Source organism: Ascidia mentula, chromosome 6 (genome assembly GCF_947561715.1).
Source record: "Ascidia mentula chromosome 6, kaAscMent1.1, whole genome shotgun sequence".
NCBI classification, from domain to species: Eukaryota; Metazoa; Chordata; class Ascidiacea; order Phlebobranchia; family Ascidiidae; genus Ascidia; species Ascidia mentula.
In genome coordinates, this window is record NC_138571.1 from 13,244,749 (window position 1) to 13,266,419 (window position 21,671).

General features: G+C 39.1%; 3 protein-coding genes across 3 annotated transcripts; 1 reads left to right on the forward strand and 2 right to left on the reverse strand.

Moving 5' to 3' along the window:
• Window positions 1-40: 40 nt before the first annotated feature.
• Window positions 41-9,036, forward strand: LOC145905564 (fatty acid 2-hydroxylase-like). Its single transcript, XM_082992799.1, has 8 exons — window positions 41-205; window positions 529-683; window positions 1,104-1,187; window positions 1,592-1,737; window positions 1,930-2,033; window positions 2,475-2,650; window positions 5,772-6,024; window positions 6,340-9,036. Exons 1-8 carry the CDS (start codon window positions 94-96, stop codon window positions 6,414-6,416), a joined length of 1,107 nt encoding a protein of 368 aa, XP_082848925.1. The 5' UTR covers window positions 41-93; the 3' UTR covers window positions 6,417-9,036.
• A 538-nt stretch (window positions 9,037-9,574) lies between these two features.
• Window positions 9,575-14,464, reverse strand: LOC145905956 (BTB/POZ domain-containing protein 17-like). The gene is made up of 10 exons (XM_082993291.1): window positions 14,301-14,464; window positions 14,023-14,142; window positions 13,683-13,881; window positions 13,066-13,281; window positions 12,667-12,870; window positions 12,015-12,194; window positions 11,551-11,602; window positions 11,199-11,408; window positions 10,621-10,765; window positions 9,575-10,346 (listed from the first exon to the last, which is right to left on the reverse strand). The coding sequence occupies exons 1-10, from the start codon at window positions 14,378-14,380 to the stop codon at window positions 10,091-10,093; spliced, it is 1,662 nt and encodes a 553-aa protein (XP_082849417.1). The 5' UTR covers window positions 14,381-14,464; the 3' UTR covers window positions 9,575-10,090.
• A 208-nt stretch (window positions 14,465-14,672) lies between these two features.
• Window positions 14,673-20,914, reverse strand: LOC145905530 (uncharacterized). Its single transcript, XM_082992759.1, has 14 exons — window positions 20,753-20,914; window positions 20,062-20,124; window positions 19,806-19,857; window positions 19,424-19,542; window positions 18,955-19,078; window positions 18,678-18,775; window positions 18,027-18,237; window positions 17,542-17,714; window positions 17,128-17,292; window positions 16,873-17,019; window positions 16,345-16,469; window positions 15,980-16,083; window positions 15,480-15,690; window positions 14,673-14,992 (listed from the first exon to the last, which is right to left on the reverse strand). The coding sequence occupies exons 1-14, from the start codon at window positions 20,876-20,878 to the stop codon at window positions 14,848-14,850; spliced, it is 1,863 nt and encodes a 620-aa protein (XP_082848885.1). The 5' UTR covers window positions 20,879-20,914; the 3' UTR covers window positions 14,673-14,847.
• Window positions 20,915-21,671: the final 757 nt, after the last annotated feature.

A 21,671-nucleotide genomic window follows, 5' to 3' on the forward strand; every position in this document is an offset into this window, starting at 1 on the left:
TGGATTCGCTTCACAGTTTATATTTGACGTTTTTAGGTGAAGGTAAATTGAATAGGACAAAGGCACTACTGTTAACATCTTGTGAACAGCACAATGCCTCAAATGAATAATGCGGACTTAGCTCGGATTTCCAGCAAGGACCAAACATTAGTGATTCACTGTGGCAAGGTGTATGACGTGACAAAGTTTGTTAATGTCCATCCAGGTGTGTAGATTTTTTAAATTTTGTGGGGTACTTGTCTATTTTAAAGGTACTGTGTTTAATATGAAAAGTAGAGTGGTCTTGGCTAGATTTGAAGTTTTCTCCTTTACAACTGTGTAGCCTTTTAAGCTATGTATACAGCTAAGCCTTTACATAAATAATTTATGCCACTTTAATTTTGAAAGATTTTTTAATAAAGAAATAGCTCTATTTGAAGTTCTATCACTTTTGGAATTTTTGTTTGGACTGTTAATTATAAGAATTTTGTCAAACACAAAATATTTATAAATGTTTAATTATTAATAAAATCTTTTAATAAAATTCAGGTGGAGGTAAAATTTTAAGTCTCCGTCATGGAAAAGATGTCACCAAAATCATGGAAACAGGGCCTCATACCCACAGCAAAAACGCATACAGGTGGTTGAGGCAATACTACATTGCTGACTACTGTGATGGTGAAGATTCTCCAAACATAAACCATGTAAGCCTGATTTGTAGCAAATCATTTTTTTATAATGATTTTTTAACAAAGATTTCTAAAACCTCTTACCTCAATTTCTGGACTGTCCCATGGGTAAATTGGACTCTACTGTAAATCTTATCAAGAGAAAGAGCTGGTCCACTCTTGATTGATTGGTTTGGTAATAGCTTGGGGAGGTTATCAAGGCTCCCTTGCTATTGATTTTGTCTTGTAACTTATTTCGGGCATACCATATTCATTTGATTGTAAGCTGGGGCTTATAAAGTTTTTTGTGTTTCAGTTTGTGTGGCTTACATTTTTTAATGTCATGCGGATATTTTGTCTGGTCTCATTGACTTTTCATTTCACAACTTGTTAGAACACAATTTTCAGTTTTTATGGTCTTTAATTTACTTGAGGTTTATACAAAATCCTTTTTAGACTACATCAAATGGGCATGTACCGAGCAAACCCCTTACAAATGGAGTTCACAATAAAACAGAAAATGATGCAATTGGTGACCAGGTTAGACATCCATCTTTTACATGCTTTTTGCAAATACAGATTTCCTTTTTTAAACAATAATGCATTTGGTGTTATATGGGATATTGTTCATGCTGGATGTATAAAACCAATATAACTTACTCAATGAGGAATAACCATTGCTTGGCTATTCCCAGTGGATATTACTGCATTTTATCAATGTACTCAAAACTCTTCTAACCCACGATTTTCAACATTTAATTCATAAAACGTCAAATGAAGAGGTTCTGGGAAAACAATTGAGTTAATTTTGTTTATTTTCAGGATTATATTTTGTATTTCATAAATTGTGTTAATTTTGTTTGAGTGTTGATCATGCAGCACACATTTTTCATCCTTTAACGTAGAGTTGAAACTAAATATATTCTGTCTTTGCGCTACTATAGGAAGACATTGTTGATTGGAACAAGCCCATGTTGTGGCAAGTGGGTCACCTTGGTGCCAAGTACCACGACTGGATAGATGATCCTGTCGACAAAAACCTTCGCCTGTTCAAAAGTGATTTTGTGGAATTTTTTTCCAATACTCCTTGGTACGTTGTGTTATACATGTCAATGAAAATAAAATATTAGGGATATATATTGATTGAAAGATTGATTGGTGCTGTATGCTTTAGAATACAAATCAATGACAGAAGTGCAAAATAAACCTTTACACTTATTTTTACATTGTTAGTTTTAACTGCTGCTGCTTTGTTTGTGAAAAAGTTGTATTTGTGTTTCAGGTACATCATTCCCATTGTGTGGTTGCCAGTCATCGTGTGTTTTCTTTTGCGCAGTTTTTCATTTTTTTCCGACTCAAGTGTTGCACTTTTCCCTTTAGCTCCAGGTTGGTGTTTTATGCAGTATATGTCTGAATCATGTCAATACATGGTTTACTTTTGCAAGTGTGCGGGTTGGGTTAAATTTGCAGGAAGCTCTTAGAAAGCATCCTGTCAAGCCAACTGCAGTAATTTCCTGCCTAGTGGGTTTACTTCTAAACAATAGTATTTACACTGTCCAAAATTGCTTCATACATTCCCTGACAAACATGTCTGCAGGGTAATTTGTTAAATTGCAATGTGCAATGTCCAAAACCTCTTGAAAACCCAATTGGAAGTTGAGTGTAGCACGTAATCCTCCCATAAATCTTTTTGTAATGTTGCAGTAATCCGTTTTTTATCCCACGTAACACTTCCTCTGGCCACCTCAAAGGGGAAGGGAAGGGACTTGTAAATAATTGCTGGTCGGGTTTATGTCACATTTTTAACAAATGACTTCTCTATTGTAGTGGCATCTCCGTTTTCTGTGACCTCTTCAGCAATGCCTGTCATTTTTGTTCTTGGAATGCTATTGTGGTCATTTTTGGAGTATTCCCTTCATAGGTGGTTGTTTCATAGCGATCCACCTACCACTTCGTATTTCCTTGTTACATTGCACTTTTTGCTACATGGACAGCATCACAAGGTATGTGTCAGATCATGTAAAATCATCAAAAAACGTTATCTGTGTTGTGTAAGCGTTATCTAAGAGCATAAATATAAACTTGTTTATGAACAAACTTTGCTTGTAAGGGGTTTACTGTTGTATTGCATGATTCGTGGTTATTACAGCAAGCTTTATTGAGGTATAAATAGTTATTGGACTGTACCAGCAGTACTTAAAAATATATGCCCGTTGGCAAATGTATTTTCGTTGTGCTCTTTGCTCTGTCCCACCGGAAACAAATAAGTAGGTTAAATCATGGAAGTTTTGTGGTGTGATGATCAGCTGTTGCCAGGCAGACTTTGCACTTCTAGCAATATAGTTTATGTGTTACACAATTTCTGTGGTCTGTTTTTCCAGTAATGATTTGTGTTGTTAACTTTGTACCCAATGACATGTTTCAAGTTATTTGTGGAAAGTGGAGCTTGTTTAACAACATGTTGACACTCTGAGGTCACTGCAACGTTGCTGATGTAATTCCACCCAAGCATATGCTGTTTGCTAAAAGAAGCATGTACCATGCATTATTACTAGTGTATTAATTTTTTTATATATTTCTTCGATTTGTTACCTCATGTGGCAACTGTGCATTATGGTTTAAATCAAACAGTTCTTATACCACCAATGTAATTGTGGCGTTCATATGTTTTCTGTGTTTGGTGATTTGCAATGTTTGAAACCACCACAATATAAACATTAAGGTATATTTTTTTATAATTTTATCCAAACTATGTGGACAGTCAAACTGAACTCTGAACCAAGCACTAAAACGTAGCATGCGTTTTAATGGGTGGCGCCTCTTAAAATCTGCCCACAGGACGACCCATGCAATATTAATGCCAACCGTTTTGACTGCAGGGCGTGACTTGCCTCTTGTATGACAATGACAGCAACCCTTGTTGGACAAATATGCCATGTCTTGATCGCTTCAATTGTGTGTTTGAAACGGAGGTAGCAAAAGGCCATCGTTGGGCAAGGGTCAACAGTTCAACGATATTTTTGAAAACTGTGACTTAAGTCCTCTAGTAGGGGCAGTTGTGTAGCCCAAAGTACACGAAAACTTGATTCAGAGACTCAAATACTATTATAAAACCAACTTGGCCATTTGCAATATGATGCCACCCATAACAAATTGCCGGAAATGATGTAATTCAAAATTTACGATTGATACCACATTGCGCTTACCTGCATTACAGTTGTAGTATGCTTTAGGGTAGATCGACAGAAGTAGGTTTTAATGCCACTAGATGAATTCTATTAACTATATAAGGTTTTTGTACAGGAAGACTTCATGCCTGTTTTGTGGCAAACCTTATATCGAACACCATAACAAAGAAACAAACTGAGTTTTGGGTTTTTTTTTTTTTTTCAAAAAAAAACTTTGTCACATTGATTTCTACAGTATCATGCGTATGACAAAATTAATTTCTTCAAAACACACAAGCCATGTTGTCCACAACAAACCGTGCTCTGCATGCAGTGTATGCACATCGGCAGAAACAGCTGTTGACTAAGTCTAACGTGGTGCAATTATAGCCGCCGGCCCCGCTGCCGACATTTCAGTGCGTGCGTCTGGGAACTGTGTGATTGAATTATTTCCTTCACGTTCTAGTTGGCTGTTAGAACGATACGCCGACTCGCACATTTTGGCAGGATGTCTGTTTGATTGACGTGGCCAAGTTATTCCTCGCATTGCTATGGGTGTCGTTGATGTCAGTTTACGAAATGTAGGTAGGGTCTATTCTGATGGTACCGAAAATAGAATCCTATTAAAGGCCGATGATAGAAGTATTTCCTACAATCACTTAAATTTATGTTGACCCATTTGTCTCCAACTCCACAAAAAATTAAAACTTGTCAAGAAAATTTTTTAATTCTTTCTGTTCACAAGGTTGTATGTAAAGGTGTGTCTGACAGAGTACGCTTTTATCAATGGCGTCGCTCCCTGACTACACACAACGCTCGGCGCATGTGATAGCGAGGGCTTGTCTATGTTTAACATGCAAACATAAGTCCGGAATATAAGGAAACATGCCTGTTGTAATCCCCGAGGAACTCCCAAAGCGACAAACCACAGCCCGTGCGTTTCAGCTTACAATCAGTGATAGCTGTGTGCGGATATTGTGATATTATGCTCACAGCTTTGGTTTAAAAAAAGGACCCCATAGTTTGCCGTGGAGACCGAAAAAATACTGAATTTTGATGGTGATGTTTTTATCTAATCGGCCCAAACATTTCCTAGACTGGGCCCTGCTGACAGCAAGCTCTAGTGGACAAGTAATTTTTGTCACGAAATCGTTGTTTAGTTTTTATGTTCTTTTATGAAAAGTTTTGTGTAGTATTTGATTCAATAGTGGCTGACATATATTTTCTTAACTTCCCCTAGAGCAACACAGATATAGATCGCATGGTATGATTAAATAATAATATGCGGCAAAATTAATTATACACTGACCTCCAATATATGCACGATGTACACGACTCGTATGACACATGGTGTGACATCACAAAGCCCAGGAATTGCATCTTGCTGATGGTGCTTCCGCCTACTGTGAAGTTTTTTTGTAAATGTAAATTGTGGGTTGTATGCCTGGTTGGCTTTTGGTGTCGGGTACATGATAAGATATACACAATGCAACATTTACGTCGTACATTCACTTTCTTTTTGGTGACACCGGTTACGTCACTAATCAATGTAAGGACTTTGTTTATCACAAAAAAGAAACAAATGAATTTACTCTTTGTCGCATTTGAGACGTGATTTAACTTTTGGGTTGAATTGGTTTCGGACCTAAATTGTCGCGCCCCGTTACCACCCTGTTGTGGATAACGTGGTAGAAAATACCTCGAAACACTCCTGGGGATTATTATATAGCTTTTATTTCAAATACTTCGATCACGTGTACAAGTCACAAACGCGGGGGAAGGTGTTGTTTTAGTCAGTAAGAAAAGCGCTTTAATTTAGGCGTTAGGAAGTTTGTCGCAAACTGTGACCGTCGTATGCACTATATTTCTGTCATCGTAATAAGATTTTCTATAAATGAGCACTCCACCCAGCGGTGCTATTCTAGTAGATAAACATGACCTTTTTTTATCTTTCCAGGTTCCGTTTGACAGTGGTCGACTGGTGTTCCCGCCCGTCGCTTCCTCTGTGTTCCTCGCCATTCTGTATCCTATATTTCGCTTTGTTTTATCGGCTGCCGTAACGGACTGCCTCGTGGCAGGCGTGCTTTTCGGCTACGTGTGTTACGATATGACGCACTACTATTTACACTACGGCGCCCCACGCAAGGGCTCCTATTTCGACCGGCTTCGGGCGTACCACGTGCGCCATCATTTCGAAAGTCCACATTTAGGTACGTATGACGAAATAGTGACGTCATAATGTGTGGTATTTAATTTGGAAAACCTTTTTCGTTGCCCCTTGTTAGTTACTTAAATCTTACATTTCTAACGGCAAAACATACTCCTTGAAAACGGACAAATTGTCGTACAACTATGTGATAGAATTTTACCTGCAAACAAAATCACGATATTTATTAATCGGTCCTATAAAAAGGTGCACGAACCAAATCGCATAATCAGTTACACAAGTCTACACTGTTTTATTCGCAATATTACAATAAAGTATCATGCAAGACAGTAGTTTGTAACTTAGTCTTTTCCTCTAGGTTTCGGCATCTCAAGTAAGCTCTGGGACTATCCGTTCAACACTCTCATCAAAATGACGTCACGGAGATCAAAATGAAAAATGGAAGGAAAACCCACGCTTCTCGGCGATCACCCTTCCGGGTAAATCACCCCCGTCTTTTGAGGTAGTCTCTCTCTGTACAGCTGGTTGTTCTCCCGCTCAGATATAACTCGATGGACCATTTGTTCCGCGGGGTATTTGCCCGTGCAGGATGGCGGGCCCTCCACGGCTTTTATCAACAGCTTTAAAACTTGTTTTTTTTGTCTTGTGAAATTATTTAGCGACCATTTGTACTGGGCTTTCCGTCTGTTGTACGTGTTGCCCAGACCAATGCATGACCGTGTCTCACTTTTTGTGTTCGCCTTTTCGCATCCAATCACATAGTACACATTGCTCCCTTGAGTTCGCCGCTTTTCTGCGTAATTTGTAAATTACCGCGTATTACGTAGAGGGTTCTGGAAAAAAGATATACAAACCGCAATATTGTTATTATGTAAACGTGGTAATGTACTTAAACAGGCCGCGCAGCTTTTCTCGCGTCCTCGCATTGGCGCCTGGACGAATTTTGTTCCAAAAAATAGTGACGGCGTGCCCGCGAAGTTCGCTCCAAGACCCCCCACCTCATCTCACCTCCGCGTATCGCTTTTTCTTTAATTTGTGTAAATATGTATTGTGGTGTGCGTAAGATTCGATGCCCAATGTGTCAAGATAAAATAAGACTTTTTCCCAGCTAAATTTTGAAAGTTTTCTTTTTACAGGTGAATATTAAAACTTTGTGGCCACTTTGTTATCGATTACTCGCACGCCCGATGGTTAACTGGTATTTATAAAACTTGTTCTTGTTTTAACACCAAATGTTCCACGGCTCGGCGCAAAAACGGCGGCGCAGGACACGTTCTTGCACAACACCATGGTCTGATTACGTGTACATGTTTGTGTGTGTGCGTTTTCCAGTGTAACGGACCAGACTGGACTGAGAGCTAAACGTTTCGATTTAAGATTATCTAATACCGGCGGAAACCGGAATAATCCAGTCTGGTCCGTTACACTTGTAGTTTTGTCCTACCACGTTTTATATCATGCCTAAAACGCGACCAGTTGGTCTTGTACCTATAGAAAAGTGGCGTGTGTGTTCCGTTGCCCTCACTATCGGTGTATGGGACGAATCAAACGCCCTTTGCTCCATCGTGCTTCACTTGTCTGAATATTGTAGCGCATAAAGACTGTTGATTAGATTCGTAGTAGTAGTAGTGGTCGCGTAGTGGCATTCCCATCAATTTTTCCCATACACAATCACGTTAAATAAGTGCTGTTTCATATGACCCGAATTTTCCGCACCATATGCTGGCCACCGGGCCTCGGTTGAATCTGCTAACAAAAATTCTTGAAATTATTTTTTATCGACCGTGTTTGTCGAAAACTGTTTGTAGCAAAACGTTACGAATTCTAATTCCGACGAAAGATTCGGATCCGAGCGATGCGATTGTGAGCTTTTACACACTTTATAGAACCCCACTGCCGCCTTTCTTCACGCCATTCAAGCGAACCGCGCATCGCAAATACACAATCCTTACCACAACCCTCTTACCAAAGCAACCATTTGTACATTTCTTGAGTATTACCCACATTTTGCGAAGGTCGTCTTGGGCGCATGTTTAACAGATATCTTGGTTTGAGGTTTGCGTTGTCCAGCGCATGCTCAAACCTCAAAAAAACGCACCTTTCACCAAAGCTTCTTGCTGAGTTTTTGAACTAAAGCGAGTCCATGCATGGTGCCATTCTTCTTGACCCTATCGCAAAGCGTGTGTAACCTAGCAACGGCGTGGTCGATATGAGCAAGCATTGCGCTAAATTGAAGGTTGTGCCAACTCCTTTGTGGCGTGTCAGTTGTGGTACATGCGATTTCATACTATTTTGTCACACATAAGATAGTACGTCCCGTAGAGCGCTTTTCAGCTAAATCATATACAGTGACCTCTGTCGGACTTTTGTACTGTTTAATCAACAATGGTAACGTGGCCCTTTCACTCGAACAGCGCTTCCGCCGCGAAGGGTAAATAGGATAAACGACAAGTCTCCTTATTCAATCAACAATCTATTTTGTTGTGACCTGTTCTATTCTCAACAACTGCGATGTCTAAGCGCAGTTTCATGTCCGTTTTCACGACATCGCCAGGGTTTTGATGAATTTGTGTGCCGTATTTTTAGTGCAGACCTTCACCGATGTGGATATCGTGCACCCCGGACCCAATATCTATCACTATGGACCATTTCGTGCATACGCATTAATATGTTTACGTCTTTTAATACACGTTGTTAAACACACAATAGCAAATTTCCTCATAAAATACATCACACACCTGTCGTACTCAACATAACCCCATCACGAGGTGCGTAATACACCTATGCGACCACAAGCCCGTTTCTGCGCAATCCTTTCCCTTTTATGCAAGTACCGTTTTGCAAAATCAGGTCTAAATTTGCCTGTGCGGTTCGCAGGGCTCAAGTTTGCATGTGTTGTTCCGTCGCCGTCTCTCCAGCGTGAATCGCAACGCATTTTTACGCTCGTCGCTCCACTAATCCGCATCTGTGCCGTTGTGTTTGTTTGTGCAAAGTGCAACAATTGCGCATGTGTTGCATTTGGTACGAAACAATATATAATCAATTGTAGCCTGTACTTTCTGCGCGTGCCACCTATTGTACAGGACGAGTTTCAGAGTGAGATTTACGAAAAACTATGCAAGCAATATCGGTTGGTTTCTAGTTCAACCAGTTCAAAAATAGGATTAGGTTACAAATGTATTGTCTAAAAATCATGTACCAAAAGGTGTTGTCCAATTACAAAAATACAGTCAATAAAACAGCCTTAATCGAGAAGCAGTTTAAAGGTATATATTCAGTCGCTGTACTTGGCTGTTGCTATTTAGGCCCAGTAAAACGTTCTGTGTGGGCGGAGGCGTGTCCCGCCGATGTCAATACTTTTTTTTCGTCATGGCAGAAAGCGGACGTGACCCAGACCATGTGGACAGGTAAGTCACGTGACGAGTTTCCGCTTCGCGCTGTGTAAACAGTTTAAATTCAAAAAATGCGCAGTCAAGGACGGTGAATGGAGGTTAGTCCAGCACTATGGGGCGTAAAGCACACATTCGTCTTTCATCGCTAAAACATTTCTTCGTTGAAACACCCACAACAACTGTGGACAAGCATTGTTGGCCCTTGAAAATGGTTTATTCAGTGTGGCTAGGCACAAATGCGAAAAAAATAAAAAAGATTATCGGTCGGGTAATGCAAAGTGAATGCTACCTACAAAGAAGGTAAACTTGTTACGTCAGCAATTGCACAAGAAATGAATAAAACGGGCAGCGAATGGGAACAGCGGTGTACCGGAACTAACACAAGTGGAACCCAGCAGTCGATAAGAACGTAAGATCGCCGCAGAAGATAAAACAAACCCCAACCTGTCGAAATAAAAGTCCAATCGCGATGTTGGGGGACATTCAGAAGAATGTATCACTTTGTCTTTATGTTCCTGCAAGTTTGTTGAAATAACGCCAGGCGTCCATGACAAAAAAGACAGTGGATTTCTTTAAAAAAAGGCCAAAACGACGAACGAAACTCCGTGAACTCGGACAGTGAACGAACAAAACACAACAAACTGTACTAGACGTACCATGTAAAGTATAACTAAGGCCAGGGGATTTAACTATAGTTATCCCAAGCATCACAAACGTCTATCCCAAATAAGGAAGCTCATCGACATCGGCACTGCTCGCGTCTTTTCTCTCTGCGTCGAAGCACTCTGCTCTTGCGCTCCCTCCAGCGGTAAAACGATCGCTTTTCACTTCCTCGGCTGTTCGGATCCTCGGCTTCATGATCAGGGCCACACGGACCGCGCGGTTGGGCCGCGGCGGACTGGCAAAGTGTGGCCCAAATGACACGCACGGTACTTCGGCTGGGTGCTCGAAATCGTCGCGAGCAAACCGATGTCTTAAGACAGATATTTGTTTTGCGTTTTATATTGGATTGGTCATGAACAAGTTTAAATAAAGAAGTTGTTCTTCATAAAAATAAAAACTACCTTGCGGACTGCCAAACGCCGTAGGTTTAAATTAAGATAAGAAATCACAGTAGCAAGTAAATAACTATAAGTAATGTTTGCAACCTTTTCAAATACGTTTTGTGGGTAAACCAGCAACACGGGCCAATACAAATTTCGCAAATTGAGCCAAATACAATCGCCCTTTGCAATGTATGGCATTACCTGAGGATGGTGTCGCTTTCGACAGAAGGCTGTGGTGGTTGCTTGAAGTTAAAGTGGATCGGGGAAGGTTGAAAGATCGAAGCCATCTGAGGTTGCGACATGCGAGCAAAGTTCGAAATGGTGGGAGGTTGGGTGAGCGGTTTTTCTGTTGCGTAAAACACATTTGTCGGCATAATAGACGCGTTATTCCACAGTGTAGTTGGAGAGCCCGACTCTCCAAAACACTGTGGAAAAAAATCCATAATTACAAGACTGGGTCCACTTACGCGATGTGCATCGGCAGAATATTTGCCTGATGAAATACAACAACTCCGCGCGAATTCCGTCGGCCCAAAGCGTGGGGTTAACACAAAGTCAAATTAAATTTGAGGTTAAAACAAAGTCAAGTTAAAGCCAAGGCGGAGACCATACGCTATTCAAAGCCACATTACGCAGACAATTACCCTTATCAAATCCCACAATTCCGACTATTTGAACCTATATTCACACAAACAACAATTTTAAAATCACGCGCAAGAGGTCCACAACTTGTGTTACCATTAAAAACATTGCCCTTGGTGTTAAAGAAGCCATATTACCCGGTTCAAGTTCCTTGGAAGTGATCGTAACCGTATCCAGATGTTTGTAAAGAGTGTCCTTTTTAACCATGAACATGGATACATCGACAGACAAGTTTTGGCGAACTGTCCTCAGTGGCCTTAATTTCATCTGCAGCGGTATAGTATTGCTTGGTGCTGACGACACAGCAGCTATCGAGCTAGGTCCGCTGAACCGCCATGGCATTCCGTCTGTGAAGAGATTAAGACCGTGGACTTGTCATTTGGAACAGGTATATCACGTAAAATTGAGTTGTTTAAGTTCCGCGGCCCAAACAGTTCATACTAATTTTTGTTGTTGTTTAATGTAACAATACTCGCTAGTTAGTATTACCTAAGCTTGACACGGATCCGACAGACTCTTGCTTTCCGTTGATCAACTTGATCTGTCACAAATTGGAAATTACATTTTAAATTAAAACCAGTGTACACACTATGCAGGGATGGGCATCCGTTTGAATGCTTTTTACAAAATGTTGATGACTTCGCGTGACAAACTATGCACACAGCACAATATGTTGACTATTTTTGGTAACAATTGTATTAATTTTCATTTATATTGGCCAATTCATGCATGTTTCGTATATTAATAGACTTTTTAACCTTTCTTCCTCAAGCTAGACAATCCCGGACGTATGGGAAATTATACGAATTAAACCCGTAAATCACGAGGCTTGTCAATAACAGTCACCGAGCTTGCCATTGGGTTGACGATAATTGATTTGAAAACACAAAGATTTTGCTGCGTTTATTGTAAAACACTCCACGTACCGTTTAAAAAAAGCAAAACTTCTTTACCTGCCAGTTAGGTTCCTGCGAGCGTAGAGAGCTGTTAAGAAGGTCGTTGGTCGTTGAAAGATTGATCGTTTTCCCGAAGAAGGATGTGTGGTCGGCGTCCAGGTTTACGAACTGACACCAGAGACTATGCGTGTAGTTGCGTGGCCGGTACGATGACTCAGTAAATGTATTGTCAACCACCTGTACCAAAAAATTTTCTAAATTAATTATTATTCGTCAATTATAAAAAATTAGTAGCACATATTCATAAACAACCCGCACGATGCAGTTGTTTCGCCATTGAAATATAGACGGGGTAGGCCAACTGTTTCTAATCTTTTGTAAAGCAAACCTATTTGTTTTTCAATCTCGTGTGACATCATCATAAAATTTATCCACTGGGTTCAACGTAACAAAAAAAATACAAAACACAGAAGAAGTGAAACATGTCGATACAACAACAGGAATCAGACTGTTTGCTAGGTGGAAGGATCTGTCCTAGCCTGTGGCTGTTGGATATCCAAAATAACTCACAAAGAACGACATGCGATCCTTTTAATTCAAATTTTTGCAGAAATATTAATTTCACCTCAATGGTATTGTCATTTTCTGTGCTTATTCAAATAGAACACAGAAGAACAATTAAATAACACTAATACAACAGTTCACCAACCTCTGTTATGAGAGAACGAAAACGGTGTGCTCGTGCTAAATGTGGGGAAATTGCATCGCTGTGTTCCTGATAAAAATCAGAGCTCTCAATAGCCAGCAACTGCTCAGGAAACATCATTGAAAATCGTAAAAGGGGAAGCAGAAGTTCGAGATATTGCTTTCTCATTTCTTGGGTTTCTCGTGACTCAATCCATTTCACAACGCCCTAAACAATGAAGAAGAAAAAATTAAGAAAACCAGCAATTGACTTGCACACAGCTTGAAAATTCAAGAAACCTACAAATGTTGTACAAGAGTGTGTATTAATAAGTTTTATAGTTACGTTACACAACAAGGCAATGGAACATACTGTACCAGAGCCTTGCATATATAAAAAAAATTACAACAATAAGTTGTATACCTCATAAAGGTTGTATTCACACAACACTACAAGATCATCCCTCTCCAGCAGTAGCATCAGCAGTTCAATACTCAGAAACAAGCATTCATTTTGTGTGAGCACAAGTTCCATCTGAGCGATAATGACATTGACACAGTCTTTCTCTAGGTCCTTGTGCCCACACAGCTGTAAGTAGGGTAGCCATCGAATTGCCCCAGCAACATTGCCTTTTTCAACCTGAAATAATTGCCTGTTACAATTGTTGTTCGATGAAGCAAACCATCAATGACTGTCCTGACAGTTACATTTCTTAATTGCCCATAACCTAAGCTTAAATCTCCTATTTTGTGTTTACATTTTTATTTGTTAATTAACAAGGTAAAAAATATCACTTAATTGAAGAGCTGGTATTATATATTATTCTCAATTAAAATACACCTAAATCAAAACAACTTTTCCTCTATTTAACATTAATGTAGCATTTTGTTGACACTTGACAAATTTCTGTTATGAAATAGCCTTCACATAAAAAGATTTAAACAATTAAACCAGAAACATGACGCATTTTGTACACATGTATATACAAACTGCTGCTAAAAAATAACATCATTAAAGGTACTGTTTAGAACTACCTTTACCTGAGCTCGTATGTATTTTTCACAGCTCATCTTCAAGGGAATTACATTGTACTTGTCAGCCAGCATGAGAAGTGGTAGGGCAGTGGAGGTGCTTATATGTACAGTTCCGTGGTATAGAAAATGCATGAACAACGGAAAAACGGGAACACATTCCTTGCATTCATTTAACTCTATTTCATTGACATTGTTCTTGTCCCAGCTGTGCCAAAATGCAAAACATAGCTGACAGTTTAGATCAACTGACAGCTCATTTGTGAAAATATCAAATAATTGTTGCATTGTTTTAATACCTTTGTCAACAGAAATTACACAAAAAACGCCAGCATATATAAACACTTGCCGTTTTGAGCACATGGTCCGAAACACATCACTCATTAGGACAAGGATGAACTTATGAGCATGAAACCTCTGTGTTCCTAGTATTAACACAATGTCACTCATCTCCTCATTGTTGCAAAACCTACCAAAGTAAATAGAACTATTGTCAGCAAGGCAAAAACTAAAAGGATATGTCTAAGGGTAATTTCATACTTAAAATAACGAAAAAATCTATTAACAAGTTGCATGCTGCACAACAGAGAAAATATAGCTTTCTTTTTATTGTGAGACTTAGCCTACCATGAAATAGACGAAACAATTGCATTTTTATCTCCCACCAATTCTTTGTCAGAATCATTGCCGTCCACTTTGTCATCCATTTTTATTTATCAAGTCACGGAATAAACTCATGAACCGTATTTTACAAAAAGCCAACGTGTCCAACAGTTTTGCAAGTCCCTCAGTCTGCAACTCTGCAGTGCTTTTTTATTTTGAGGATTGATTGTTTACATTTTTGTAAAATACAATGAGCGCAAAGTAAATTGTCGCATTTCCTTGTGCTAAGAGTTACCTGACTGTCAGGAAGATGATATAGCTATAATAAGCTAACCGAACTAAATTGCACTTATCTATTCATTCGTAAATATTCATTTCACCTCAGTAACCTTTACAACTTTTTTTGTGTTTATTAAAAGGAAAACTGACGCAATGGAGAATATATAAAACACATCAGTTTACACTCGATATTGACAATGAGTTCGCAGTAAGTTTGATATCATTGGCCAAAGAATGTCTAGCGAATACCAAAACTACCAACGAAAAGAATGATGTAAATGCAATCTTGTGTTTAAGGACCATAAAAGAAAAGTATAGCTTCGCGTTGGTTTTCAATGGGCCAATTGGCAAAATCTCCACATTCTTCATGTCCGTTGGTGTATGGAATGGTGTTGGTCCCGCCTATGCACATTGCAGATGACTCACAACCTTCTGACCTGTAAGTTAACCGTTGTGAAATACAAACCATAATCCAATGCAGCAAGTTATAATAGTATTGGACTTCAGGTTGCTGCGGTGGAGATGTAGCTTACATTAGTGCGTGATAATAAATGAACCTACGGACAGATAGCACTTTGACAGAAGCAAATCGGAACCCATTGAAATCAGACTGAATTTAAATGTTAGCATTTTCCGATGTGTAAGCGACACACTTTGCCTGATGCGGATTATTTCGTAATCAGGAATTAGAAATTAAAAATCGTCTAGTGAAATTTGGTTGCTTGACTCGTGATTTGTAAAAATGCTGCCAATTAAATGCCATAGAAGTAAAGATGCTTCAGTGAAACATCTTTTATCAAAATATGATAGGTATGTTGTGTTTTACACGACTGATTTATCATGTTAGAAATTACCTACAACACGTAACCGGTTCCACCATTGAAAGTTGCATTATGTTTTATTGTTTTTGTAGTATAGACTTACTTTACACCTGGGCAAATTGCACTTGGAGCTCCTGACGTGCTAAATGGTCGAAAATGAAGAAATCCAGCAGTAAATTCGTTCTCTCGGCCGGTTGGAATTTTGTTGCGTATATCTCTGGTGCTGCCCGATATCATTTCAATTGGAACGGCGAGAGATTCTGCGCTTGTTCTGCAGTCGGATACCACTACTCTTTCACGTACAACTCCTTGACCTGTTTTTTTTTTGTATAAAGTACGCACCGAAACCAAAATTTCTTTTAATTTTAAAACAAGATCAGCTTGGAATATTTAGGAATTTATGTGTCGGTCTATAGGCATTTGAATGTTGTGTATATTAGCCTACATAAAGGGCAGAGGCAGAGTGGTTGTTGGAATATCGTTTGCAGTTTTTAGAAGCTCCCCCAAATAACTGAAAGTAGCCACGTTTCTATTTTTCTTCTTTCAAAGCAACACAACAAAAGTATAGTTATGTTTATACCCGGCAATGACACATAAGTTTACCTTGGAATTGCACTGTTGAAATGGACAGAGCAAGACGTTTGAGTGCGTTGATTATTTCCTGTCTGGAGATTTGGGCATCTGTAGCTTTCACCAACAAGGTATACCTTAAAACAGTGTTGTTTTGATAAACGATTAGTTGTAAATAGTTAAGTGCTATCGTGTTTGCTTGCAAAATGTGTCGTTATTTACGTCACCGCATCTTCTATAAATTCGCCCATATTCGCTTTTCAACGAGAAGCATTTTTTTAATATCATTGAATACTAACAAGAAAGGCTTTCATTGTGTTCTTGAGATCGGTGCCGTCTTATCAGCATTCGAAACAACTCAAACGCAGCAATAAGTTCACCTTAAATTTTTTACCTACCCCACCAACACATTTTTCATTTGCCCTTCCACCACGAACTCGTCATTGAGATCAGCAGTGCCTGAAGTTTCCCAAATAGGCGTGGAGTGCGTGGTAGGCGGTCTCGATCTCCAAGAGTTGGAGGTCTGTTTGTAAAATTTAGGGTATGTATACGAATGAAGGGTCCTTAATTTCACAGGTGTCACAGGAATAAAATGCGTCACAGTAGGTGTATAATCAGTAAGCTATAGACGTATTATATTTCCTGGAAACTTGTTAGTGTATCTCAAACGGAACTGTAGCAAATGCTGGTCTATTTTCCTTATTTTTTAAATTCAAAACGCGTGTTTGGTGTCCAAACAAGAATAACAGCAAATCAACGATTGCTAACAATTTCTCCAACGTTCAGGCCAACAATAGTGAAAATATACTCACTAGCTGTTTGACACCCACAGACGTTAGTGTATTAGAGGGAAGGGTAAAAAGTAATTCAGTTAACATTATAGCATTACAGTAATTTCACATAAAATGTGCAGTTTTACTACTTACAATGTAGAAGAACGTCTGAGCGCAGCTTGGGTCGGTGGCTCCGTACACGTGGTTTGCCTTGAAGACAACTCGCAAGTTGCCTTGCGAAAATGAACCATCGTAAGTCGTAACGCTACCGGAGCCGTCCGCGCCCATGTTGCTTGTCACCTAAAAGTAATTATACCATAAGAAAACTTATAGTAAGACCCCATGGTGCAACTGTGCGGACTTTTATTTATGTGACTATTGCTATGGATATGGATGTGAAGAAGTTACCTTCATTGCGAATCTGCTGAGTCTGTTATTTGTGTTGTGGATCCAGGCAAGAAAGAAAAATGGATGCCCATCAGCCCATGAAGTCATTTGCACACCGTCAGCATTGTAAGTTTGGGAGTACACGATGGTATCCGAGTAAGCTCCATTGTTTACTTTGTACCGAATCTGCAAAAGTAAAAGGGGAAAGCAATAATGATGCCTCGAGAATTTTCCAAGCAACACGCAGTAAATAGTTTGCAGCAGCTTAAATCGTATACTTTATGTGAATCTACATTTTTATTTTATTTGGCTTTAAAATTCAAAGAAGTATCAGAAGGGTGATTTTTTTTCCTAGCAATTGTGTTAACTTACCATACACTCACTATGAGTGGAATTCATGATCGGGGTTTATGAATTCCACCCTATATGTTATACCTGGTTCCCCGTGTCGTAAATATCGCTTCCACCATCACTGATGCATTGCATGCTCGAGCAGTCATATGTGTATTCCTTGAAGTTTGTGACTTGAGACGCAATTGTCGAACCTTGAGCGGCAATTTTGTTTTTGAACGTTGAAAGCCCCGCGGATTGATCCGCATTCAGAATACCTATACACAAGGATAAAGGGAGTACTTTCTAAAGTACAGCTGTATTTAAAATACAAATTTGGATGGTAATTTTTGCCAAAACAATTTAAGAAGAGCAATAAATGCATAGCGCTTGATGTGGGTAAATTGGAACATGCAGATTTAATGGCGAAAGATAAAAAAGTTTTGAAAGTCAGTAAAAAGTAAAACCTTCCTGAAAAACCTAGACCGTAAAACCGTAATTTGACGCTGCGACTGTATATTTATAATATAGATTTTTCGTAGTAAGCAAATTTTGTTTTGCAAACCGTACGTCTTACATGCTAGGCTTACCCATAATTCCTAGGCGTGCGCCAACTTGGACCGTTTGGACCGCTGGAATATCGTCGGTTGAAATTGGGTAGTGGTTGTTGAACAAATGGTAAATGCTCCCTGAATTGTCTCCGAGAAACCCGTTGGTGGTTTTGTATTTCAACGTGGCTCTGGCACTAATCAAGCGAATGCTTGTGTCATTCCCCACGTGCCACACCATCACATTCCGACTCTGTTGACACATGCCAACAAGTTTGTGTCATGCAAAACGGATTGTTGAAGTTTGGGCTAGTTTAAAACCTGACAAATTCGTGTGTTTCAAGTACCAATTTATATGCAATACACATTGTTTTGCAAAAAAAAAACTTTGCCAGGTAGATATTTAGCATAATTCAAAACTGATGAGATTATCTTCATATAAATATAAAGTAGGAGATAATATATATATGGGTGCTATTGGGGCAAAATCAACAAATATCATTTTTAAGCGAATAACAGTTATATGTGCGTAGGTCGGTACTGTGTTTCGAATAAAAGTGATCTGTGGTATAATTACGGCAACAGTTGAGAGGATAAATTGTAAAACATAATAAATTATACATCATTTCCTGTAAATACAAACCAAATATATGTTGTACTTGTTTAACATATAGTAGATGCAAACAACTTTACCGGCAGAGTGAAATAAGCCGGGTTCTTATAATCTGCTGCAGTCACCGATTCAATGTTCCCAAATGTCTCCATGCTCATCCATGGGCTGATAAAACCAGCTTAAAATACAAATTATACTAAGTTTTCAACAAAACTCCCAAAACGAGGTAAAATTGAACAACGAATCAATATATTTGTTTAAAAAAAGTCAGGTTGTGGTGAATGAGGTTCCAATCGGTGTACATATGAATAGCTGTTCATTTTAGCAATGTTGTTGGTTACCGCAACTAAAACGTACGTGATGTGCTGTTGCCCTGCTCACTAGACCACTTGTCTCCTGGCGTACATTTGCCTTGCGGGTTGTTTTCTTGCACGCTGGCAACGAGAGTCCATCCGGCGCCATTCAGGAAGTAACAATATGCCTGAACAGCGGTTTTCGAGAAGTTCAAATTAATACAATTGCGTGGATACAGTTATAACTCCGTGGTTCCCAAACTTTGAAACTATTCGCGGCACTTGCGATACACCATATCAGGACATTTTCCCAAAAAAATTAGAATTTTCAGTCCCAAGGTTGATTGCAGATGTTATTTGCTTAACATACTACTCCATTTTGCCCAAAAAACCTAACATTTCTTTGTTTAAGATGTTGCGTAACGCCCTTTGGGCATCCCAACGCAGTTTAGGAAGTTCGGGTTTAACTGCCAAAATTGATTTCTTGGAGGCATGTATGGAATTGTCTTTGTGGCAAATGCACCATTGCATACCTGGAATGTGGCTGCACCGGGCTTGATAAAGTAAACCCCATTTTCTCTGATTCCCTGTTTGTACAACTGATCGCAAGATATTCCCGGTGACGTCACGCTGCCGGCTTCACCAGCAACACCTGTTCAAAAAGGCATGCAACATATATGCTGAATTGCAAAAATACACTGTTTTGTTTAGGACTGCTTCTGCATGATTAGCATATTAGCTTTGGTTTTTGTATTCCGGTTTGTGTATTATTTACCTTTAGGTTTTTCCCACCTACAACATGACTATTTTACGGCTTCAAAACAAATCTTGTTTACTAAAACATATATCATATTGCAACTACAATAAGGCCAAGGAGGAGTAATAATATATTCTTAAGAATTGTGAATATTTCACCTTGTCCGGGATCTCCTTTCGGTCCTGGCGATCCTTTTGGCCCCACGGGTCCCTGAGGAGAGAAAACGCGTTCACGAATGAATTTTCAAAAAACTTACAAGCTCTTCTGAACAATAATTGGCTTGGTCGACATTTCGGTCGTGGTGCAATCGATCTTCACCAGGATTTTTTGCCAGAAAATCTTGTGAGTTTTTTTTAGCCGTTTTATTTGCCACTTTAACTGGTGAATTTGAACAATTATCAGGTAATTACCAACCTCTGGGCCCCGTTTTCCGGGTGGCCCTGCATGCTCTGGTAGTTCCTGACGAGACAATTGTAACTGGAATATAAAAAGAATGGTTTGATTGCCGTGACACTACTTTTAAAGTTGACACAAGTGGAGAATTGTAATCACTAACTTACTATAGTTTAAGTCTGACATGTTTGTTAACATTTAAAATCTGCAAGTTCTGTACTGTCATTTCTGTACATGTGGGAAACTCCTGCTCTACAACCGAAATATTGTAAAATACTGTATGTAAGTTCCATAAAAAAAGTTTCTGACAATAACGTTCCCAAGTAGGACTAGTAACGAATCTTTTTCCCGCCCAAACGGTATAATTCCGCTATTGTGACGTAATACGAGTTGTATCCTCGTGTTGTAATGTAAGTTATGTTGTGTTACAGTTCGAAGTAGGTAGGTGAGATTTGTGTTATTTGGCGAGATATGTGGTATGCAATAATGGTGACCGATTAGAGACTGCCCGTCAGTGAAGTGCATTTAAGTTGCCCCATTTAATCAGGCGTGAGAGAATTGTCAAAAAGCTTGTATTCTACATCAAAAATGTTTCAGTTAAATTAGCAGTAAATCACTGCCCATTTCAACCGTTAATGTTGTTTTGTTTCATATCAAAATAATCTTGACGGCCAATATATTTGAACTGATAAAAACGAAAAGCAAGACATACCGGATTTTCGGCCGCAGAGCCCGTGCTACACGAACAAGAGCATGTTCCCATGTCAATGGTGTGCTGTTGGGATATAGCTGAAAAGGTAAGGAGCACAAAGCACACTGCATAGCTGATAGCTGCCATTTTTTTTTTATAGGTACTTATAACCCACAACCTGACTTCTCTGCAATAACGAAACAATTACCTAAAGTTTTTATAACTTCGCTTAAATTAATATTATATTTTTATCATTTTTAAATCATGCAAAGGGATGTTTCACTACCCAATAACCGACATCTAAAACGTTTGTCGAAGACTGACACTTTTCAAACGAACAGCAATACCTTATGGAAAAACGCAGCAAGAATGAACTGTATTGCAAAATTCCGGAAGAAATCATAACAGTGCGTCAGAAATTACTTCCTAAAACCATTGAATAAAATTTCGATAACCTAAACTTTTCCTCCACTTCTGTTTGGTGATGCAAAACTAAATCCGTAGGAGATACAAAGTTGCGGCAACAAAAAAAGTGACAAAATAGTTAAACACTTGCCGTTTTGAGCACATGGTCCGAAACACATCACTCATTAGGACAAGGATAAACTTATGAGCATGAAACCTCTGTGTTCCTAGTATTAACACAATGTCACTCATCTCCTCATTATTGCAAAACCTACCAAAGTAAATAGAACTATTGTCAGCAAGGCAAAAACTAAAAGGATATGTCTAAGGGTAATTTCACACTTAAAATAACGAAAAAATATATTTACAAGTTGCATGCTGCACAACAGAGAAAGTATTGCATTATTTTTATTGTGAGACTTAGCCTACCATGAAATAGACGAAACAATCGCATTTTTATCTCCCACCAATTCCTTGTCAGAATCATTGCCGTCCACTTTGTCATCCATTGTTATTTATCAAGTCACGGAATAAA

Excerpts from the sequence above, each read along its gene's own strand:
- LOC145905530 (XM_082992759.1), bottom strand. The coding sequence starts at position 20,878 with ATGGCAGCTATCAGCTATGCAGTGTGCTTTGTGCTCCTTACCTTTTCA. Across the intron at positions 17,715-18,026 it reads CGCACGCCTAGGAATTATGG|GTATTCTGAATGCGGATCAA; the intron begins GTAAGCCTAGCA and ends CCTTGTGTATAG. Across the intron at positions 17,020-17,127 it reads TCAGCAGATTCGCAATGAAG|GTGACAAGCAACATGGGCGC; the intron begins GTAACTTCTTCA and ends AATTACTTTTAG.
- LOC145905956 (XM_082993291.1), bottom strand. The coding sequence starts at position 14,380 with ATGGATGACAAAGTGGACGGCAATGATTCTGACAAAGAATTGGTGGGA. Across the intron at positions 11,603-12,014 it reads CGCAGGAACCTAACTGGCAG|ATCAAGTTGATCAACGGAAA; the intron begins GTAAAGAAGTTT and ends AATTTGTGACAG. Across the intron at positions 11,409-11,550 it reads CGGATCCGTGTCAAGCTTAG|ACGGAATGCCATGGCGGTTC; the intron begins GTAATACTAACT and ends ATCTCTTCACAG.
- LOC145905564 (XM_082992799.1), top strand. The coding sequence starts at position 94 with ATGCCTCAAATGAATAATGCGGACTTAGCTCGGATTTCCAGCAAGGAC. Across the intron at positions 206-528 it reads GTTTGTTAATGTCCATCCAG|GTGGAGGTAAAATTTTAAGT; the intron begins GTGTGTAGATTT and ends AATAAAATTCAG. Across the intron at positions 6,025-6,339 it reads TTTCGAAAGTCCACATTTAG|GTTTCGGCATCTCAAGTAAG; the intron begins GTACGTATGACG and ends CTTTTCCTCTAG.